The sequence below is a fragment of the Heteronotia binoei genome, chromosome 12 (assembly GCF_032191835.1).
Source record: "Heteronotia binoei isolate CCM8104 ecotype False Entrance Well chromosome 12, APGP_CSIRO_Hbin_v1, whole genome shotgun sequence".
NCBI classification, from domain to species: domain Eukaryota; kingdom Metazoa; phylum Chordata; class Lepidosauria; order Squamata; family Gekkonidae; genus Heteronotia; species Heteronotia binoei.
This window is the reverse complement of record NC_083234.1, coordinates 64,455,975-64,475,529: the sequence shown is the minus strand read 5'-3', so window position 1 is coordinate 64,475,529 and position 19,555 is coordinate 64,455,975. Positions and strand designations below refer to the sequence as shown.

Sequence of the window (19,555 nt, the reverse complement as noted above, 5' to 3'; positions counted from 1 at the left end):
CTTCTCCAGCCTGCATTTTAACTTGCCTGCCCCAATGACAATTTGCCAGGTTTTGTAGCCTACATTTTAACATTCTGATTTAGTTTACTGCAAGCATAAAACACTCGTAAAAATCCATCTCTCTGTCACCCTGGGAAATGATTTCATTTGACAGACAAAAGGACACAATATTCATAGAATACCGCTAACCGAGGCAGAAATGATGGGAGGAACGGATTGGGGGGGGGGGAGGAAAGGGGTGCATCTGGTTAGTCATAAACCTTTGTCAGTGGGGGTGGCAACATGGTAGAAGTTTATGAAGTCATGCAGTACAGAGAAAATGGACTGGATACATCCCCCCCCCCTTCTCTTCCATTCCAGTACTAGAACTTCAAGGAACTCAAATTTATAAGCAGCAGAATTTCAAGACAAACAAAATCAATATGGCATCTTTTAAAACCTTGTGGAACTCACTGACACGTTATGGCAGTGATGATTACTTGCTTAGATGCAGGGCTTTTTTTGAGCAGGAATGCACAGGAACGCAGTTCCGGCTGGCTTGCCATCAGGGGGTGTGGCCTAATATACAAATGAGTTCCTGGTGGGCTTTTTCTACAAAAAAAGCCCTGCGCAAAACAACTGTGATGTCAGGGGTGTGGCCTGATATGCAAATGAGTTCCTGCTGGGCTTTTTCTACCCCAAAAGCCCTGCTTAAATGGCTTTGAAAGACAAATTCATGAAGGAAGGGTCCATTGGGACTTCAGTGTTGGTTAGGGTTGCCAACTTCAGGTGGTGGTTGGAGATCTCCTGGAATTACAACTGATCTCCAGGTGACAGAGATCAGTTCAACTGGAGAAAATGGCTGCTTGGGAAGGTGGACTCTGGCATTCTACACCACTGAAATCCTTCCCCCCCTCCCCACCCTCCTCAGGCTCCACCCCCCAAATCTCCATGTATTGACACATGGCACCTGCATTACCTAAATGAAACACTCAGATCTGCATGAACTAAATAAAACATTCAAATATGCTGGATCTGCCTGGGAGCAATCAGAGGAGAATGCTTTGGTGCCAGCACGCCTGCTCAAGGGCCTTCGAGGGTCATATGGCTGGTCACTTTGAGACCAGTATGCCGACCTTGATGAACCAGCATTGCTATTCTTTTGCTTGGAGACCTAGTTGTTTATTCCTGAATCCTGTGAGTTCTAAGTTTAGGCAGCAAATTGTATCCCTGCATTTTTTCTAATTATGTCATTGGAACATACATGACACAACTTTTGCCACAAGATGGTTTGGTGTTGGGGTGTCTGAGCACCTATTTCAGCAAAACAGAAGGCAGCCTGCCCTCCTGCCCAGCAACTGTTATTTAGCTGTTTGCTAAAATGTCCAATTAAGAACTCAAAACTGGTCCAAGTGCCCTAACCTAAATGGCCCAAGCTAGGCTGGTCTTTTTAGATCTCGGAAGCAGCTCTGATTAGTACCAGGATGGGAGACCAAGAAGGAAGTCCAGGATGGCTACAAAGAAGCAGGAAATAGCAAACCACCTCTGAACATCTCTTAGTTTGAAAGCCCTATGGGGTCACCATAAATTGGCTGCGGTTTGATGGTACTTTCCATCACCAACTGATCCAGGCAGCCTCTGAAGGTGAACTGATGTGACACTTGTGGTCATGGCAAGCCCCTTTGGAAGTCGTTGTTGTCTGTTCCTACTCAGGCTCATAATGAGGCTATGAAGCGACTATTTAAATACAAGGACACAAGGTCACCCATGTGTGTTCAAGATGACGAGTCACTTATATGGTGGATTAATTACAAGTAACTTTAGAGCAAGATCGAAAACAAAGTGGACAGTCTGTGACTATTCAAGGGTCATGCAAATTCACAGAGTGCATATCTTTTATACCAATATGGGATTCAATGTGAGACAGATCAGACAATATATTATTCTAATTGTTTCTCTATGAGTGCTGGAAAGCAAGGAGGGGGGAGAATCAAAACATACCTCATCTCCCCAAGTTACTTCTATCATCTTCCGGGGGACATAACACTGAATAGGTTTCTACACATACATTCTAATGCGTGCAAGGCCAGATTAATTTCTCAAATAAAATCTGACAAATGTACCACTTGACCTGGCCTTAATTGGATCAGAAACACAATATTTAAACATTGTGTCTCGTAGATGTTCAGGGGTGTTGTATGTTCCTGCCCCAGCAAAAAAAGAGGCTACGAGGTACTTTTGTTTTCCCCACAACCCCATGTAGGGGAAGATAATATCCAATCCAGCTCAGATTAAAAAGTAATTATACTATATTATTAGAAAAAAATGAGATCCAAGAAAAGTAAACATACATGAAGAGGAATGGGCTGCTCTTATATCATTACAGGGACCTCAATTGCTTAACTGTGCACCTACCTGTGAGGAGAATCTGGATCAAAGCATGTCTTGGTGACATCTGTTATCTCCGGGTTACAGCAATCCCCACCATCAAAGTTGTACCTCTCATAGTTAGAATCCATGTCACACACCCCATTCTGTTTCTTCTTGTTAAATGATGAATGGCGCACAATCCGGCAGTCTCCTCCATCATACCCCGTTAGAGTATGATTGCATTCGGGATCACAATTATCATTTCCAATCTTGCTAATTTCACAATTAGCCAAGATGAGGCGATGTCGGAGGGAGGAATTTTTAATCTCCAGCACCTCCAGTTCCCATGTGATGTTATAGGGATTAAAGGCCTCATTCAAGTGATGGTGCTGAAATTCTATCTGTTGGCGGCTGACCGTTGGATTCCGATGGTAGTCATCGTAGATATTCACCACTCGGTAGTGTACTGTCTTTTTGTGGCGGAAGCTCACAAGCTTGTTGTAGCTGGCAATTACCTCCACATTGTCACAGACAGTCTGCCCACACAGAGGACGATCGAGATTTGTATCCAACAGGTAGCCAGAATGAGAAGAGAACTCAATCTGTGGACTAGGGCTATCTTTCATAGGAGACCAGGTATTTTTCACGTTCAGTAAATTCTCCTGAAAAACAAGCTGAGGTAGAGGAGCATCTACTTTGTGAGCCACCTGGACCATGTCCAACAGAATCTCCTTCTGAGATCTGGCCGTTCTCCAAAGACTGAAGTGTTCTACAAAGCCTCGGTAATTCTGGTTCAGAGCATTCCCTCCAAGCATGAGCACCTTGCACTTCAAGGTCAAAGGGCTGAAGATGCTCCCTACCTGCTCTCCACTGGTGGCCACTTGGGCACCATTCACATAAAGCTTCATCAAGCGTCCATCATAGGTAACAGCTAAGTGAACCCACTGATTTGGGAGGTAGCTACGATGATCTGTGATGGTAGTGACTTTCCGGGCACGGTCCGTCTTCAAGGAGAAGAAATAACGAGGGTCTCTATTCCCCTGGTCACTGACGGTATTAATTCCCAGGACCCATCCTCGATCACGAGTTGTGTATGAACATTTGTCATACAGTCCTAAGTGTCCCCCCCAGAAAAAGAAAAACAAGTAAATATGGATGATAAGACAAAAAGATCATTTTATTGCATTAAGTCAGAAAGATAATAATATTCATACTGAATCAGTTAATATAGGAGCAGGGGGTATTAAACATGTGACCATAAATGGGAGAGAATGCTGCAGCACTGAACCAAAGGTCAAGACCTGCTATAGGCCTGTGATGTGAAAGGGATTTCCCATTCTTTGTCCAGAAGCCCAAATTCCTTTGTAATTTCTTAGTGATGAAAAGCTGTTTCCAGCTTTTCACATTAACTTTACTCGAACTGCAAGCTTGACGTCACTTGTATGAACCAACTCCTGCAGAAATGCACTAATTGGGTAATTCTCAGCACCCTCACAAAACTGCAGCTCCAAGGGTTCTTGGGGAAAGCCCACAGCCATTTAATCTGTATTATACTCACAAATTGGTTTCACAGATGAAATGACATTACAACTTATCAAAGGCGAACAAGACTGCATCAGTCTACCATATTCATTTAGAAATAAGACCATTTTTTTATGACATAAGAAGAGTCGTACAAATCAGACAGTCCCTGGTTCAGATCTTGCTTCTGCACTGAAGTCTGTAGGTAGCTTCGGGCCTACTATTGTTGGCCTAAGTGCATCAAAAGAAGGTGCGATTTGATTCTTAGTCAGACCATTGGTCCGTATAGTTCAGTACTGTGTATTCTGGCTAGCAAAGGCTCTTTAAAGCTGCAGGCAAAGTTCTTTCTCCCAACCCCTGATACTGGAGTTGTTTTAACTAGATGCTGCGGCTGACCCAGAAACCTTCCCATGCAAATCACTCTCAGGACACAGGGACTTCTGCCACAGGAGGACTTACTTTACAGGGGTGTAGTAAAGATGACAGCAAGGAACATATATGTATACCCTTTGACATTCAAAAGCGCTATAGAGCACCACATTCTGTACTCTCACAAACAAACTAGAGCACTCCTTAGTGCAGCATGTAATTAAGGAATTCACCGCCACAGGACAAAACAACGGTTTTTAAAGGGAACCAGAGAAATTCATAAGGATCTGTCAATAGCCACAATAACTAAACGAAGCTGCATGAGAAGAGGGAAGATGAAATTCCCTTTTGAGAGTTGGGGAGTAACACTTGGGTAAAGCTGTTACCTTCATGTCCTGTTTTGTAGGTCACTGTGGGATATTGGACCAAAATTTCTTGGTTGATATAAAAACAGAGGGAATACCTTGCTGTGGAATTTCTGAAAAATGGGTTCCAGTCTCTATAATAAAGATATTTACCTTAGATTTCCTATGTCAATTTACCCCTAATTTATGTTTACATCTGGGTTTATCTACCCACTCTATGATTTCATCCTCCACCCCACACAATCCCACATTTTGGGATTCACATTTAGCAGAATGGAGCAGTAGGTGGGGATACATTGCAGAGCTGGAAAAAGTACAGAGGAGGGCAACCAAGATGATTAGGAAGACTGAAGAGTTTGAGACTGATTTCCCACTCACCTGACGCCACTCTCATGTTCCTCTTCTCAGTGGGGCTTCCTTCCGATTTCACACTATCTGCCCCGGGCTGCAGCTAGCATGGCTTTTTCGCACTGCAAACAGAAATGGGTTTTAAGAGGTTTCTGTTTGCCATGCAAAAAAGCAGATGCTAGCTGCAGCCCCAGGGCAGATAGCAGGGCTGCCTTCCGATTTTACACTGAGAAGAGGAACATGAGAGTGGCATAAGGTGAGTGGGAAATCGGTCTTGAACTTCTCAGTTTAGAAAAGAACCAACTAAGGGGGGATAGGAGATAGGTTTATAAAATTATGCAGGGGGCAGAGAGAGTTGACAGAGAGAAATTTTCCTCCCTCTTCCAAAATACTAGAACTTGAGGAAGGCATCCAATCAAGCTGATGGGCAGTGGGTTCAAGATGGACAAAAGGAAGCACTACTTTACACATTGAGCTGTACCATTCATTGGTGGAATTGAGCTGTGCCATTCATTGATGGATTTAGGACCAGTTACTGTTTCTCTCTGGCTGGCCTAGCTCATAGGGCTGTTGTTAAGAAATAATGGGGGGGGGGTAAACCATGTAGACTGCCCAGAGCTTCTGGAACAAGAGCAGGATGAGGACCTAAAACCAAAACTCTGGTTACTTATTTGCCTGCTACAATTAATTTAAGTGTTTTTGTTTCCCATACACAGCTATTAGAGAGCACCCATTTCGTACATCACAGCCCACTTGAGAAATGAGGATAGATTTCCAGCAAACTGACTGGGGCTGTAATTCCAAGATTAGGGAGAATCTCTCAAAACAAAAGAGGCAGGACCAACTAATCTGGAACCATAAAACCAGGGGGAAGTTCAGATGCAAACATGTTTGAAAGCACCCTTAACCTCACCACACACACACAGTTCTGTTGAAAAGCCTTAACACATTGATACGTCAGTCCAGGGGAATACTTCTCCTTCTGCACTCTCTCTTGCACTCAGAGGCCAGCAACCCCAAGCTCTGCAACCCATCATTCCTTCAAGCTGACGCCACCCATCACCTTCTTGTTCTGAAGAAATGTCTTAACCCTCATCTATCAACAATTCTTTGATAGTACTGTGGTCTTGGAGAGCATCAACAGAGCAAAGGTTATCAGGGCGTTCATTTTCGTTTATCCTCTTCTCTTTTCCCTCCCTCCATAGGTTCCACTACCCCCCCCCCCCAAAAAAAAAAAACCTATGAAGCTAAGGCTTTTTTCTAAAAAGGCATTTCTTAACCTCCTCTCTCTGCCTCGTTATTTTCCTAGGGGCTCTTCCTTCCCCTTTTCCTGTTACCTTTGGAAGAGAGATGCCAGTGTTAGGCAGGTAATGTGTTTATTCATCTGTGGGGTGCACACAGTTCAGAAAAACCTTCTTGAGCCTAGCTCCAAACTGAATGCTGCTGCTTCTGATCTTTAGAAGGGGGCACAGGGAACGAGAGAAACAAGTTGGTTTGCACTGGTATTCAGATCCGGGCTGAAGTGAATGTTTGCCAAGAACATGCAAGCTATCAAAGTTATGCTGCAAACAGCAGGGTCAAGCATTCCCCCATCGCTTTGCAAACGCACTCATCAGTCTGTTCACCTTTATGGCTGGCAACACTGTGTTGTGAGAGTAACACAACACAGAGACACTTTTGTGGTTAATGAGAAACCATTTATTTATAAACAAACAATACGTACAACAATACGTATATTTATATACAAACAATACGTACAACCCAGAGCAAAAGTTGGATGTCACTTGCAACAAATTAGCTGAAATGGAAAGTGTTCTGTTTCGGGGTGGTGACAAGCTTAGGGCTTGGTGTTAAAATAGCTCAGGAAACTTCCTGACAATAGGGTTGCCAATCTCCAGCCAGCAAAGACCAAACCAGAAGCATTCTGAATGGAAAGCATGTACTCTACTGCTGGCCTGAAGGCTAGGGTTGCCAGCCTCCAGGTGGGGCCTGGAGATCGCCTGCTTTTACAACTGATCTTCAGCTGGCAGAGATCAGCTCCCCTGGGGCTGACAGGTGGACTCTATGACACTGTTCCATGCTGAGGCCCCTCCCTTCCCCAAATGCCACCTACTCCTGGATCTACCCCCAAAGTCTCCAGGTATTTTCCAACACAGACCTGACAGCCCTACTACAGGCCCACCTGAAAAATGCCTGAAAAAATCCTGCATGTCCCTAAGGTCAACCTCCTGGTGGAGCCTGGAGAACTCCCATAATTGTCAGACTATTGAGATCAGACTACAGCTATTGTCAGACTACAGAGATCAGTTCCTCTGAAAAAATGGCTGCATAGGAGGATGGCGAGATTGGATTTATACCCTGCCCTTTACTCAGAGTGGCTTACAATCTCCTTCCCTTCCTCTCCCTACAACAGACACCCTGTGAGGTAGGTGGGGCTAAGAGAGCTCTGACAGAAACTGTTCTTGATAGAACAGCTCTGAGAGAACTGTGACTGATCCAAGATCACCCAGCAGCTGTATGTGGAGGAGTGGGGAGGGTGGACTTTATGGCATTGTACCCCACTGAGGTCCATCCCCTCCCCAAACCCCACCCACCCAGCCCCTATCCCCAAATTCCATTTTGAATCCCCACTGTCTTCTGTCTCACATCATTTTTCCATTTCCAGAGTATGGAAACCTCAGTCTCTCCCCCTTTCTGGTTCCTGGTCCTCTATTATGCTTGGCTCAACAAAAGTCCCACAGCCAGGTGATGTGGTCCAGCAACTCCCCAAATGTCTAAGTTGCAATTTCTACAGTAGGGCATCAGTGCTTCTAAAGCTGAGTTTTTTAAACTTCAGAACTGGGAGTTCCCTCCCCTCCCCAAGTCGGTCTGGTACAGATTTTTTGGTCCACATGGTGGTAAAAGTTCAGATATATGATTACACAATTTGTATAAAGATCGTATCAACTGCACATGAGCAACACACAACAGAAAGGCATCGACCAAAACAAGAGTGAAAAGCAGGCTTTTCAAGCAGACTGCAAAAAATATTACTGTAAATGAAAGAGATCATTTGATCCTCTTTCATAAGGAAGCTCTTGCCCTTTGAATGGTTTGTTGCTGTGTTGACGGCAGATGGGGCTGGGCCACAGCCAGGGTGGGGCCACCGAGCAGAGGGATTTGCCCCAGCCAAGAATGTAAAAAGAACGTCTAAGTTTATATCTTACAAAAGGAAAATTTCTGATAGAAATAGAAGCAGCTGGTCCCCCACCCGCCAATACTTCAACCACCACCATTCTGCCCAGATCTGTCCAGCCCAGATTCCCTCTGCCTCAGATTTATTTTAATTTTTTTATTTATTTATGTGTGTGTGTGTGTGTGTGCATGCGTGAGTGTGTATGTGCACCTGGAAGTCATGGTGACCTCTGGTAGCTGACCCCTACTGGGAGCATGGAGAATATTCAGAGAGGTGGCTGAATAAAGCCTGCCCCTGCCCTCCCGACTGCTGGTATTCCAAGGAGGTCTCCCATCCAAGTACTTGCCAGAGTCAACCCTGCTTAGCTTCCAAGATCTGATGAGATCGGGCTTGCCTGGGTTCTCCAGGGCAAGGCAACAAGATTGATTTTTGATCACAATATCTATGGTCCTGAAAACATCCCTGCTTTTTTACTGTCACTGGGACAGCTAGATTCGAGTTCCAGGAACACTTTAGAGACTGACTGATTTTTCAGCATTGGCTTTTGAGGGTCAGAGCCGTTGAAAAGCATCTGGTGAAGCGAGCCTTGACTCTAGAAAACTTATGCCTGAAAAAATCTTGCATGTCCCGAAGGTTCTCCTGGACTCGAATCAAGCTCTTCTAGTGCCAACCTACACAGCCACCTCCTGAAACTGAGCATGGCAAATTTCTTTAAAAGAAATAATTCAGGACATTAAAAGTTCTTTTTCAGCACATATGTCCATGATGCTAATGGTGCATAAACACCCAAACTCTCACCTCTACTTGGATTTGGCAAGAGGACTCCATAAGTTTGGTGGTTAGAAGAAAACCCCTGATTTTGCATTTTATTTCTTCCAGGCTCCACCTAGCAATATGGCAGCCCCACCTAGCGTGGCAGGCCAGCAACAGCCATACAATGGGGACAGCGGGCAAAAGAACTTCGACAGCCGTGGCTAATATAATCCAGCCCCAACTAGTCTTTCAAAATCCAGCAGGTCTCTATTTGTCTCTTTATCTCTGATAAGGCAGACCCACCAATGATAATTTGCTAGTGGAAAGAAAACTTTCTTCACAGTTCTAGAGAGGGGAGATTTTTATTTCTAACACGTTGTGGGGGGAGAGGGTGGCTGTCCCATTCCCCAGAAGAAAAAGGGAAAAGGGAGGGTGGGGAAAGAACAATCCCCATAACTTCTGGAAGTTGTCATTGCTTGCTTTGCTGGTAGAATACAACCAAAGGTGACAGGACTTAGTTATGAAAGGGGAATTTAGGTCAACAATCAAAGCTGCAGTCAGGGGCCCATGAACAAGGAGTTAAAGGTTGGGACTGAGTTTTTCCCCCCTCACATGCTTTAATCGTTTAGTATCAAAGCCGCAGCAGAAACGCTTGAAAGAGCAAATATTCTACAGGAACCTATAGGAAGCTTTTATCTGTCCAGAAGAAAATAATTAAACAAGACAGATTTGGGTTAAGTATTCCCATGTTCCACGCAATTGGATAAAGTCAGGAGAGATCCACACAAGCAGTTTCTCAAGTTCTGCGTGTCGAAGATTTTGACTCCGGACTCATAATGGAGTTTTTAAAATTCCTTATTACGGAAGGCGGGAATAACTTTGCCTTTCTGTTCCTTCCTCCCCCCAATCACCTTCTTCCATCTGACCCTTCAATAATTCAGACTCTGGCATACTTAAGGCAACCACCATTGTGAGCACCGCACAGCCTCCAGAATCTCACTGGAAACAAACAACAAAAGTGGCCTTCTTTGGACAATGGCCCCAAATAAAATTCCATCTCACCTTTGGCAGGATGCATATCTCCTGCTTTTTCAAAAGAAGCAGCATACCATTCATTCATTTCCGGCCACCTCCCCCCACCCCCCCATGCTGTTGCAAAGACACTTGGGAGTAAAATCTGGAGTACCCATTTTGTTTAGTCCACATGCTGAGTAGCAGCTGTCTCATGTTGGCTAAGGATGTGTAGGGAAAGGAGGGTTTTGGAAAAGATCTTCCAGCTAACTGTTTCTTCTCATGATGGTAACAAGCGTGAGAAGAGGGTCACATTCTAGGGTACTAGCAGTGATGAGACCTGTCAGTAAGAACATTTACCAAGGACAGCACTTATTCTCTGCTCCAGAGGTGGAATTCTAGCAGGAGCTCCTTTGCATATTAGGCCACACACTGCTGATGTAGCCAATCCTCCAACAGCTTACAAGGCTCTTTTTTGTAAGCTCTTGGAGGACTGGCTACATCAGGGGTGTGTGGCCTAATATGCAAAGGAGCTCCTACTAAAATTCCACCCCTGCCTGGTCCCTGTCACTAGTAGATCTATGGCCCTATCAGATCCCTATTTTTGGTCTTTGGTAGTTACCTTGTTAAGCTTTTCTTGATAGACTGTTAAAACTGCTATCCTTCAGGGCCTCCCTTCCCAGCTGGGTGGGGATTAAAACCAGGACTTTTTCTGTAGCAGGAACTCCTTTGCATATTAGGCTACACCCCTCTTATGTAGCCAATCCTCCAAGAGCTTACAGGGCTCTTATAGGGCCTACTGTAAGCTCTTAGAGGATTGGATACATCAGGGGTGTGTGGCCTAATATGCAAAGGAGTTGCAGCTACAAAAAAAAAAGCCCTGGTCAAACGTTGGTCAGAGAGTTTTGTATTTGCATGGAGCTTTGATGTAAAGGAACTTGCAGAGCACAGCCTGTTGCCTCGTCTGACTATGCTACTTTATTCTCCTGGATGCACGAACCAGGCCTTCGATGGCATGTAGTACATAGCCTACCCTTTCATACACTGCAGCTCCTGAAGTCTATTCTGCACAGTCCATAATGGATCATAGTACAATGGTGTTTTCCTGATGTATCTTTAACCTAAGGAACCGACTCCCTGCTGACTTTTGAAAGAGGGCAGGCTGCAGTAGAATAAAGGCGTACAGCCATAGATCCTCCTACAATGTGTAATGGTGGGGGGTCAGGCAGTGATGCTTGGGATGAGATGAAAGATGTTACAAGCTCGTCCTTACTTTCATCTGTTAAATGGTACACCATGCTCTAGTTTGTGATCAGTTTCCTGGTGAAGGAAAGGTAAAACAAAATCTGCCACTGAAAACTGCAATGTCTCTCCACCTCAGAACTCAAGACAGGATATGGAGGATTCCCAGGAAGTCTCCCATCCAAGGGCCAGAACAGGTTTGGGACCCCTTAGCATCAGGAAAGTCGCTTTCTATCCCTAGATACCACTGGTTGCCCTATTCAGGGGCAGACTGGCCCATTCATCTTATAAAGAAAGTTCTGAGTAGGCCATTGGTGGCCTAGAGCAAATAAAGCCAACGCCCAATAGTTCTACTGGCCCCATAGTCTAGCAAGTGGAGCCTGAGGTGGGTGGAGCCTGTAGAGGGTGGAGCCAGGAGAGGGTGGAGTTTGGAAAGGGAAGGGACCTCAGCGAGGTACAATGTCATAGCATCCACTCTCCAAGGTAGCCATTTTTTCCGGGGAACTGAGCTCTGTAGTCTGAAGATCAGTTGTAATTCCAGGCCCCACCTGGAGATTGGCGACTCTATTAAAAGATATGTTCACCTACTGTGCTAACACATGTGATGCCGTCAGGAAAATCACCACGTGAAGGCTTTCTAGGATTGCCAGCACCGGTGACACATAGCCGGAAAGGATTTGAAAGCTTCAGTATTCTACCAAACACTGAGAAAAAGGCATACGTTTCAGTTCAGCCACAACAACATAAGGTGCCTGTTCTATTGGATACAAGACAGCCACAAGTGAGCTGTCCTACTCTACTGACAGCTCAGCTGTTCAACAAGACAAAACAAATACCGGCTGGGGAAAAAACAGGCACTTGCACAAGAGACAGAAGTCAGGAGGGAGGGAGGATAAGAGGACCAGATAAGGATTTGATCAGACAAAGTGCTGTCATTCCATTGTATATCCGCTCTGCAGAAACCTAAACTTGCTAGTCAGAAGAGGAAAACAGAGAGTCTCAGCTGACCTGACACTTACAAGGGAGCCTAATTCTCCCCTCCACCCCTTATGGTTGCTAAACTCAAAGGGCTGAATCCTTGACACACTTTGGGTGCATTCACACACACTAAATGTTTTTTGCAACTGGGTTTTTGCTATTCTTACACAGTTAAAATTCAGCTGCAAAATGTATTATTTGGTACAGTGTGAATTCACCCTTTTTTCTCTAAGTCTTCTTCCAATGGGAAAGTTGTTCCATCAAAAGAAAAAGTATTTTTCCAGTGGAGAAAGCATCTGTTAGAGAAAGGTTCGGTGAAAGGAAGTCATAGGATCCAACAGAAAGACTAGAGCAGGGGTGTCGAACTCATTTCTGGAAAAAGTTCAGAAAAGAACAACTAGAATGATTAAAGGTTTGGAAAACTTTCCCTATGAAGAAAGGTTAAAATGCTTGGGGCTCTTTAGGTTGGAGAAACGTCAACTGTGGGGTGACATGATAGAGGTTTACAAGATTATGCATGGGATGGAGAAGGTAGAGAAAGAAGTACTTTTCTCCCTTTCTCACAATACAAGAACTCGTGGGCATTCAATGAAATTGCTGAGCAATCAGGTTAGAATGGATAAAAGGAGGTACTTCTTCACCCAAAGGGTGATTAACATATGGAATTCACTGCCACAGGAGGTGGTGGTGGCTACAAGTATAGCCAGCTTAAAGAGGGGATTGGATAAAAATATGGAGCAGAGGTTCATCAGTGGCTATTAGCCACAGTGTGTGTGTGTGTGTGTGTATTTTGGCCACTGTGTGATACAGAGTGTTGGACTGGATGGACCATTGGTCTGATTCAACATGGCTTCTCTTATGTTCTTATTTGTAATGGGGGCCAGATCTGACATAAATAAGACCTTGTTGGGCCAGGTCATGTGTGTCGTATAATGTAATGCCAGAAAGCAGAGATACAAACTTTATAAAGGACACAGAGGTACTTTTTTAAATTTAAAGGTGCTTTCTTTGTATCTCTCACATGGGATCAAGAAAACTGGATAAAGGAAGTTCTGCCTCTTTCCCTCCCTCGCTGGGGACAAGGAGGGGGAGGAGCCTCAGTCAATAGAAGGAAGAGAGGCTTAGCTCAGTAGTTCTGCTGTGCGATTGAGACAGCCTGGCAAAGCAAGCTCTCCCTCTCCAAGGGAGGAGCCTCAGCCAGTGGAGAAAACAGAGGCTTTGCTCTGTAGCTTCTATGCAATTGAGAAAGCCTGGCAAAGCAAGCTGTGACACAGAAGGAAGCATGAGACAGGAAGAAGGGATAGACTGTTTTTAAAACAAAAGTTAGAGAGTTGTGGTGGTAACTCTTGTGCCACAAAAACATGCAAATATCTCCTCTTTACATTCCATTCAGCTTTCCCAGTATACTAAATTCTTTCTTTCTTAACTTGGTTTGTCCTCTAGCAAACCTTTGCTCATTTGCCCAGCAGCCTTTTTAGTCCATTTAATGAATCTGATTCCCCAGAAGGGAAAAAAACAAGCAAGCAAGCAAGCCTCAGCCCACTCAAAAGATCAGAGAGGGTCACAACAGAAACAATGCTGAGAGATCTGTGATCAGATCATCCCAGTGACTAAAAGTTTAATAGTTGTTTCATGGGCTCATCTTTGGATCAGGGTTCAGGAAAAGAAGGGGCTTTAATCTTTCCTCCCCTGCACAATTTTTGCTAAATGAAACTGAACTCTAGCGGGGTTGTCAGTCTTGGAAAGGAAACTTGGACTCTCCAGACTCTTTCACAGATGAAGGCCTTTGCCACTTCTGTTGCTACCAAGATGCCTTCAGTGGAGATGCCAGGGATTGAGCCTGGAACTCACCCTAGGCAAAGTAGGTGTTCTACACTGAGCTCTAGCCCATCCCAGGTATTGCCTGTGCTCCCTGGCAACATCTTTCACAGAGGCTATTCCTAATCCCAACTCAGTTGACTAGGGAAATCACATCAACGGAATGCAGTCAAGCATTTCATGAAGCCCAGAATGTCCTCACACCCCCTTTTTCTTATTGTGTAATTTGCTTGCAAGAATGGGAGTCAGGGCTGCTTATGCCCATCCCTACAGAAAGTCAAAACTAGCAGACGGCTTTTTTTGAGCAGGAATGCACAGGAACACAGTTCCGGCTGGCTTGGGTGTGGCCTAATATGCCAATGAATTCCTGCTGGGCTTTTTCTACAACGAAGCCCTGTGTGAAACAATGGATACCAGGGGTGTGTGGCCTAATATGCAAATGAGTTCCCGCTGGGCTTTTTCTGCAAAAAAGGCCTATGTAAAGTAATGCTGCTGTCAGGGGGTGTGGCCTGTTATGCAAATATGCTCTTGTGGGTTTTTTCTACCCCAAAAGCCCCGGTTAGCAGCATCTGTGTCATCCAGCCAAGGCCAGCTGCTTATTGTTCATGGTTAGCGACAGGCTGCACAGACTTGTTTGTCTCTGCAGCTAAAACCAGCAAAAACATGATGGTTCCTTCCAGGTTTTCTTGATATTCGCCTTTTCACTATTTACATAGCAAATGAATGCTTGGCACTTCCTGCTCAGAAATCTGAGCAGAAATCTCAGTTTGGTAGGACCTTCTTATGGCTACAAGCAGGGCTTTTCTGGTAGCAGGAACTCCTTTGCATATTAGGCTGCACCCCCCCCACCCGATGTAGCCAATCCTCTTAGAGTTTATAGTAGGCCCTATACTAAGAGCCCTGTAAGCTCTTGGAGGATTGGCTATGGCTACATCAGGGGTGTGTGGCCTAATATTCAAAGGAGTTCCTGCTACAAAAAAAAGCCCTGGCTACAAGTAACATCCAGCGCCATCTTAAGCAGAGTTAACACCCCTTTAAAGTCAACCAACTTCAAAGGATTTGGTGGTGGTGGAAAGCGCTGTCAAGGCACAGCAGACTTATGGTGACCCCATAGCAAGAGATGTTCAGAGGGGGATTGCCCCGGCCTGCCTCTGTGTCATGAACCCTGGATTTTCTTGGAGGTCTCCCATCCAAATACTAACCGGGGTGGGTGCCGCTTAATTTCTGAGATCTGATGAGAATGTGCTGGCCTGGGCAATGGATTTAAGATATGACTCTTTTTAGTATGGTACTGTTAATCCAAAGAATATGAGGTTGCACAGGCATTGGGGGTATGGACAGCAAAGAACTGTCACTCAGTGGTTAAGAGCTCACACTGTACACAAAGAAGGCCCTAAATGTTACTACCAGTGGGGGGGAAAGTATACGGATAACAGAATGGCTTTTATCTGTCCACTGGACTAGATATGCAAAACTGACTGTGATTTGCATAATTTCTGCATTCCAGAAACATCCCTCTCTCTCTTTCACCTTGCTCCTTTTGCCCTTCAAATATATTCCCAGTCTTACTCAAGATGCTTTTCTTGCCCTCAAGCTCTATTTTTTCCTGTTTGTTTTTGCAAATGACCTCTCCAGCCTCACAATAAACTTGAGAAATCGCAATTTCTCTCTAGTTGACAAATTCTTGAGCCGTTCTGCTTCTGTACTTGTTTCCAAGAGTCAGGACAGATGGTACCATAAGAATAACAGGAGTTGATAGTTTGACTCTTGGATAAGAAACTACGGCTGCAATCACACACACTAAATAACGCACTTTCAATCCACTTTCAATGCACTTTCCAACTGGATTTTACTGCGTGAAATGGCAAAATCCAGTTGGAAAGTGCATTGAAAGCACATTATTTAATGTGTGTGCACACAGCCTGCATGTACAACTGGCCAGATGCTGGAATGTGGGAAGAACCACATTCAGGAGGTGCTGGGGAGCTCTGCGCATAAGCTTCAGAGGCAAGATGGCCATTATCCATATCTCAGGGACCACTGTGCTCTCTAGACAGTGGTCCCGGGGCTGGAAGGGCCAAAGTAATCAAGGAATGGGAGAACAGAAAAAGCCTGAAGCATGTGGGGATTTTTAGTTTTTAAAAGCCAAGGAAGAGGGGAGACATGGCAGACTAATTATCACTGGTCCATGAGGATCAGTATTTTCTGTTCAGACTGGCAGCATCTCTCTAGGGTCTCAGGCAGAGGTCTTTGACACTTCTTGCCACGTGATCCTTTTTAAACTGGAGATGTCAGGAATTGAACTCAGAACCTTCTGCATGCAAAGCCGATGCCCTACCACTGAGCCAAACTGCTGTCCTGGTTATGGAAACCATCCGTGGTGTGAAAAAGCGAGAGAGTTTTTCCTCCCTTTCACAACCACCAGAATTTGGGTTCATCCGATGAAACAGTAGAATCAAGAAAAACAAAACAAAGTACTTCACAAAACACACAATTTATGGAACTCACAGCAACAAGGCACAGTGCCAGGCCACAGGTTTCACAAAAGGATTAAACAAATTCATAAAGAATTAAAAAAAAAATTAACAAAGTTAACCCAGAAGATCAACAGCAATTACAAAGTTTAAATAAAACCTAATTGTTAGGATTCACATACAAACAATCATGTGGCTCAAGTGTGAACTATCTCATTTCTTCTTCTGGTTTTACTCCATTAGAATTAAGCTTTACCCAACATTCACACTCTGTGCCAACAGAGCAAAGCCAGGCTATTACACAAAGCAAAACAAATTACCATATAAACAAAATCATGTGGCCTAAATGCTAAAAAGCCAAATACCAGCAATTAAACACCCAATGAAAGCGTTCTAAGCAGAACAACAACGTTAATGGCCATTAAAAGCTTGGTCAAAGCAAAATATGTCTACTGCCTGAAATATGACAAAAAAGGGCACTAGGAAAGGGTTGTGGCTCTGTGGTGAAGCATCTGCTTTGCATGCAGAGGGTTCCAGGTTGAATCCCCAGCATCTCCATTTCAAAGGATCAGGTAGTAGGACATGTGAACGACCTCTCCCTGAGACCCAGGAGACCCACTGCCAGTCTGAGTAGACAATGCTGACCATGATGGACTATAAGACGCCTTCATGCATTCCTGTATGAGATCACTCAAAACAAAGGAGGTCCATAAGCAAGATATCATCATCACAGAAGAAGAAGAATTGCAGATTTATACCTCACCCTTCTCTCTGAGTCAGAGACAATCTCCCATGTCTTCCCTCCCCTACAACAGACACTCTGTGAGGTGGGTGGGGCTGAGAAGGCTCTCACAGCAGCTGCCCTTTCAAGGACAACCTCTGCCAGAGCTATGGCTAACCCAAGTCCATTCCAGCAGCTTCAAGTGGAGGAGTGGGGAATCAAACTCGGTTCTCTCAGTTAAGAGTCCGCACACTTAACCACTACACCAGTTACCTGTCTAAAGAGATGGTCACACAGAGAAGGGCCTTTGATGAGGACATCCACAAGTTATTCTGATGCCCCGTTCCTAGACTTTAAAGCAGGGGTGTCAAACATACGGACCGGGGGCCAAATCTGGTCCTAAGAGGGCTGCTATCAGGCCCCCGAACAACTGGCTGTCGTCTGCTTCCTTCTCCCTATCTCTTGTTTCCTTCTGCATAACAGCTTGCTTTGCAAGGCTTGCTCAATTGCACAGGAGCTACAGAGCTTGTTTTTCCAGGCTCTCTCAATCTCACAGCAGAGCTACTGAGCCAAGCCTGTCTCCCTTCTATTACCTGGGGCTTCTCCTCCTGGTCCCCTGGGGAGGAAAGGAAAGAGCCAGAGCTTCCAGTTCCCTGGATCCCGTGGGAGAAATACAAACAAAGCACCTTTAAGACCAATGAGTGCTAAAATTTTCAGCATGTTTTAAGGGTTTTTTTAAAAAACATTTAATTGTGTTTGTCTATATCCTTTATAATTTATAAAGTTTGTATCTCTGCTACCTAATCTTAAATAGGTACACACATGGCCTGGCCCAACATGACCCGGCCCAATCCGACACGGCCCAGCCCAACAAGAGCTCATTTGTGTCAGATCTGAGTTCGACACCCCTGCTTTAAAGGGCTTTACCGGGCGTTTTTTGCAAGGAAAACAGTTCCAGCTGCCTTGGCTTCATGGGGTGTGGTCTAATATGCAAATGACTTCCTGCTGGGCTTTTTCTACCAAAAAAGCCCTAGGGCTTTATAAGCCAAAGGCATCACTTTGAACTGTGCCTGTAAACAAACTAGAAGCCAGTGAAGATGTTGCAGCAGCTGGCTGGTCACTGTTGGGAAAGATTTTAAAGTCCGAGGGGTATTTGTGTCTACCTGATCTCTAGCTCCAGTTGTTGTTTTAGGTCTCAGCCCAGAACAGTCAAAATGCATTTGCTATGAGTAATCCCAGAAATTAAACTGGCATTTGCAATTGGCTGTGAAAACCCTCCCTTACGTTTTTACGAGAAGCCACGCAATCAATTGCCCCATTATCTCTAACTATGTAAACGCTGAAATCATGAACAAGATGATTGAACAGAGATCCCTTTCGATTTCCATGGAATTAGCTTGCAGCTAAGGTCTCCTCTTTGCATTAAATAATTGTAGCCATTTGTCTGGGCTACAGGGAAGCTGTTAGCCTCCATCAAGAGTGTATATTTTACTAGTGAATACAAAGTCTTGAGGGAAAATGTAAAAACGGAGAGAAAGCATTAGCAGTGGTTATGGTGGCTTCTTTACCTAATGAGAGTCTGGTATCACAATTGTACCTTGCCTTGCAAGATACCATTTCAGGCCGGTCCCACTCCTCACACTTCAGATAAGTACTTCTGTAGGGGCAAATGTGGTGGCAAACTCTGTCCCCAACTGGGGTGCTAGGTCCTTCTAGGCAACCATCAGGAGATGGCGGGACTTACCCGACATGGGAGGGAGGCCCAGGTTATGCCACTGGCAAGGCCATCATGCTGGGACATATCGGCAACACTCTGGCATTTGGGCAAAAACTCTATGGTAAAAATGGCTTCTACTATAGAGTTGTTGTCCAAAGCATTGTCCAGATGTTGCTGACAGGATAAGTGATGTTGCCACATCGCATTTGGGCAAAAACGCTATGGTAAAAATGGCTTCTACTATAGAGTTGTTGCCCAAAGCATTGTCCAGATGTTGCTGACATGATAAGTGATGTTGCCACATTGCTGGCAACATAGCCTGGTAAGTCGTCCCAAAGCCAGATGATCAGCGGCAGGGGGCAGGGCCCAGGGGCAGGGCACCCCCTGCCTCCAGCAAGGACCTGCCAACCCTATCCCCAACCTATATCCATTGGGACACGTGCTCACACATACTTCTCTCTTCATATAACTGGGAACCTTGTTTATCCAGGGTTCTTGATTCTGCAGAGAACCCCAATGTGTGGAGACCACACAGAGCTGCATGGTGGTGACCACTGTCGTAAGGCTAGCAAATGTACTGTGGCAGGAGGCAGAGCTGGTTGCAGGTTTAGGGGAGATGGGCAGAAAGATTAAGGGTCCTTTCCTCAATGCTCCCCCCCCCAATTGCATCCATTCTCACACACCTGCTGACCTACCTGTGTGGCCTTCCACTAT

At 44.9% G+C, this 19,555-nt stretch overlaps 1 protein-coding gene across 1 annotated transcript in view; it reads right to left on the bottom strand.

The window, feature by feature from the left end:
• Positions 1–19,555, bottom strand: part of PAPPA (pappalysin 1) — a 334,943-nt gene that overhangs the window by 297,024 nt on the left and 18,364 nt on the right. The window contains exon 2 of the mRNA XM_060251617.1: positions 2,395–3,463. Within this exon, the coding sequence (XP_060107600.1) occupies positions 2,395–3,463 (1,069 nt within the window). The remainder of the gene's footprint in view (positions 1–2,394; positions 3,464–19,555) is intronic.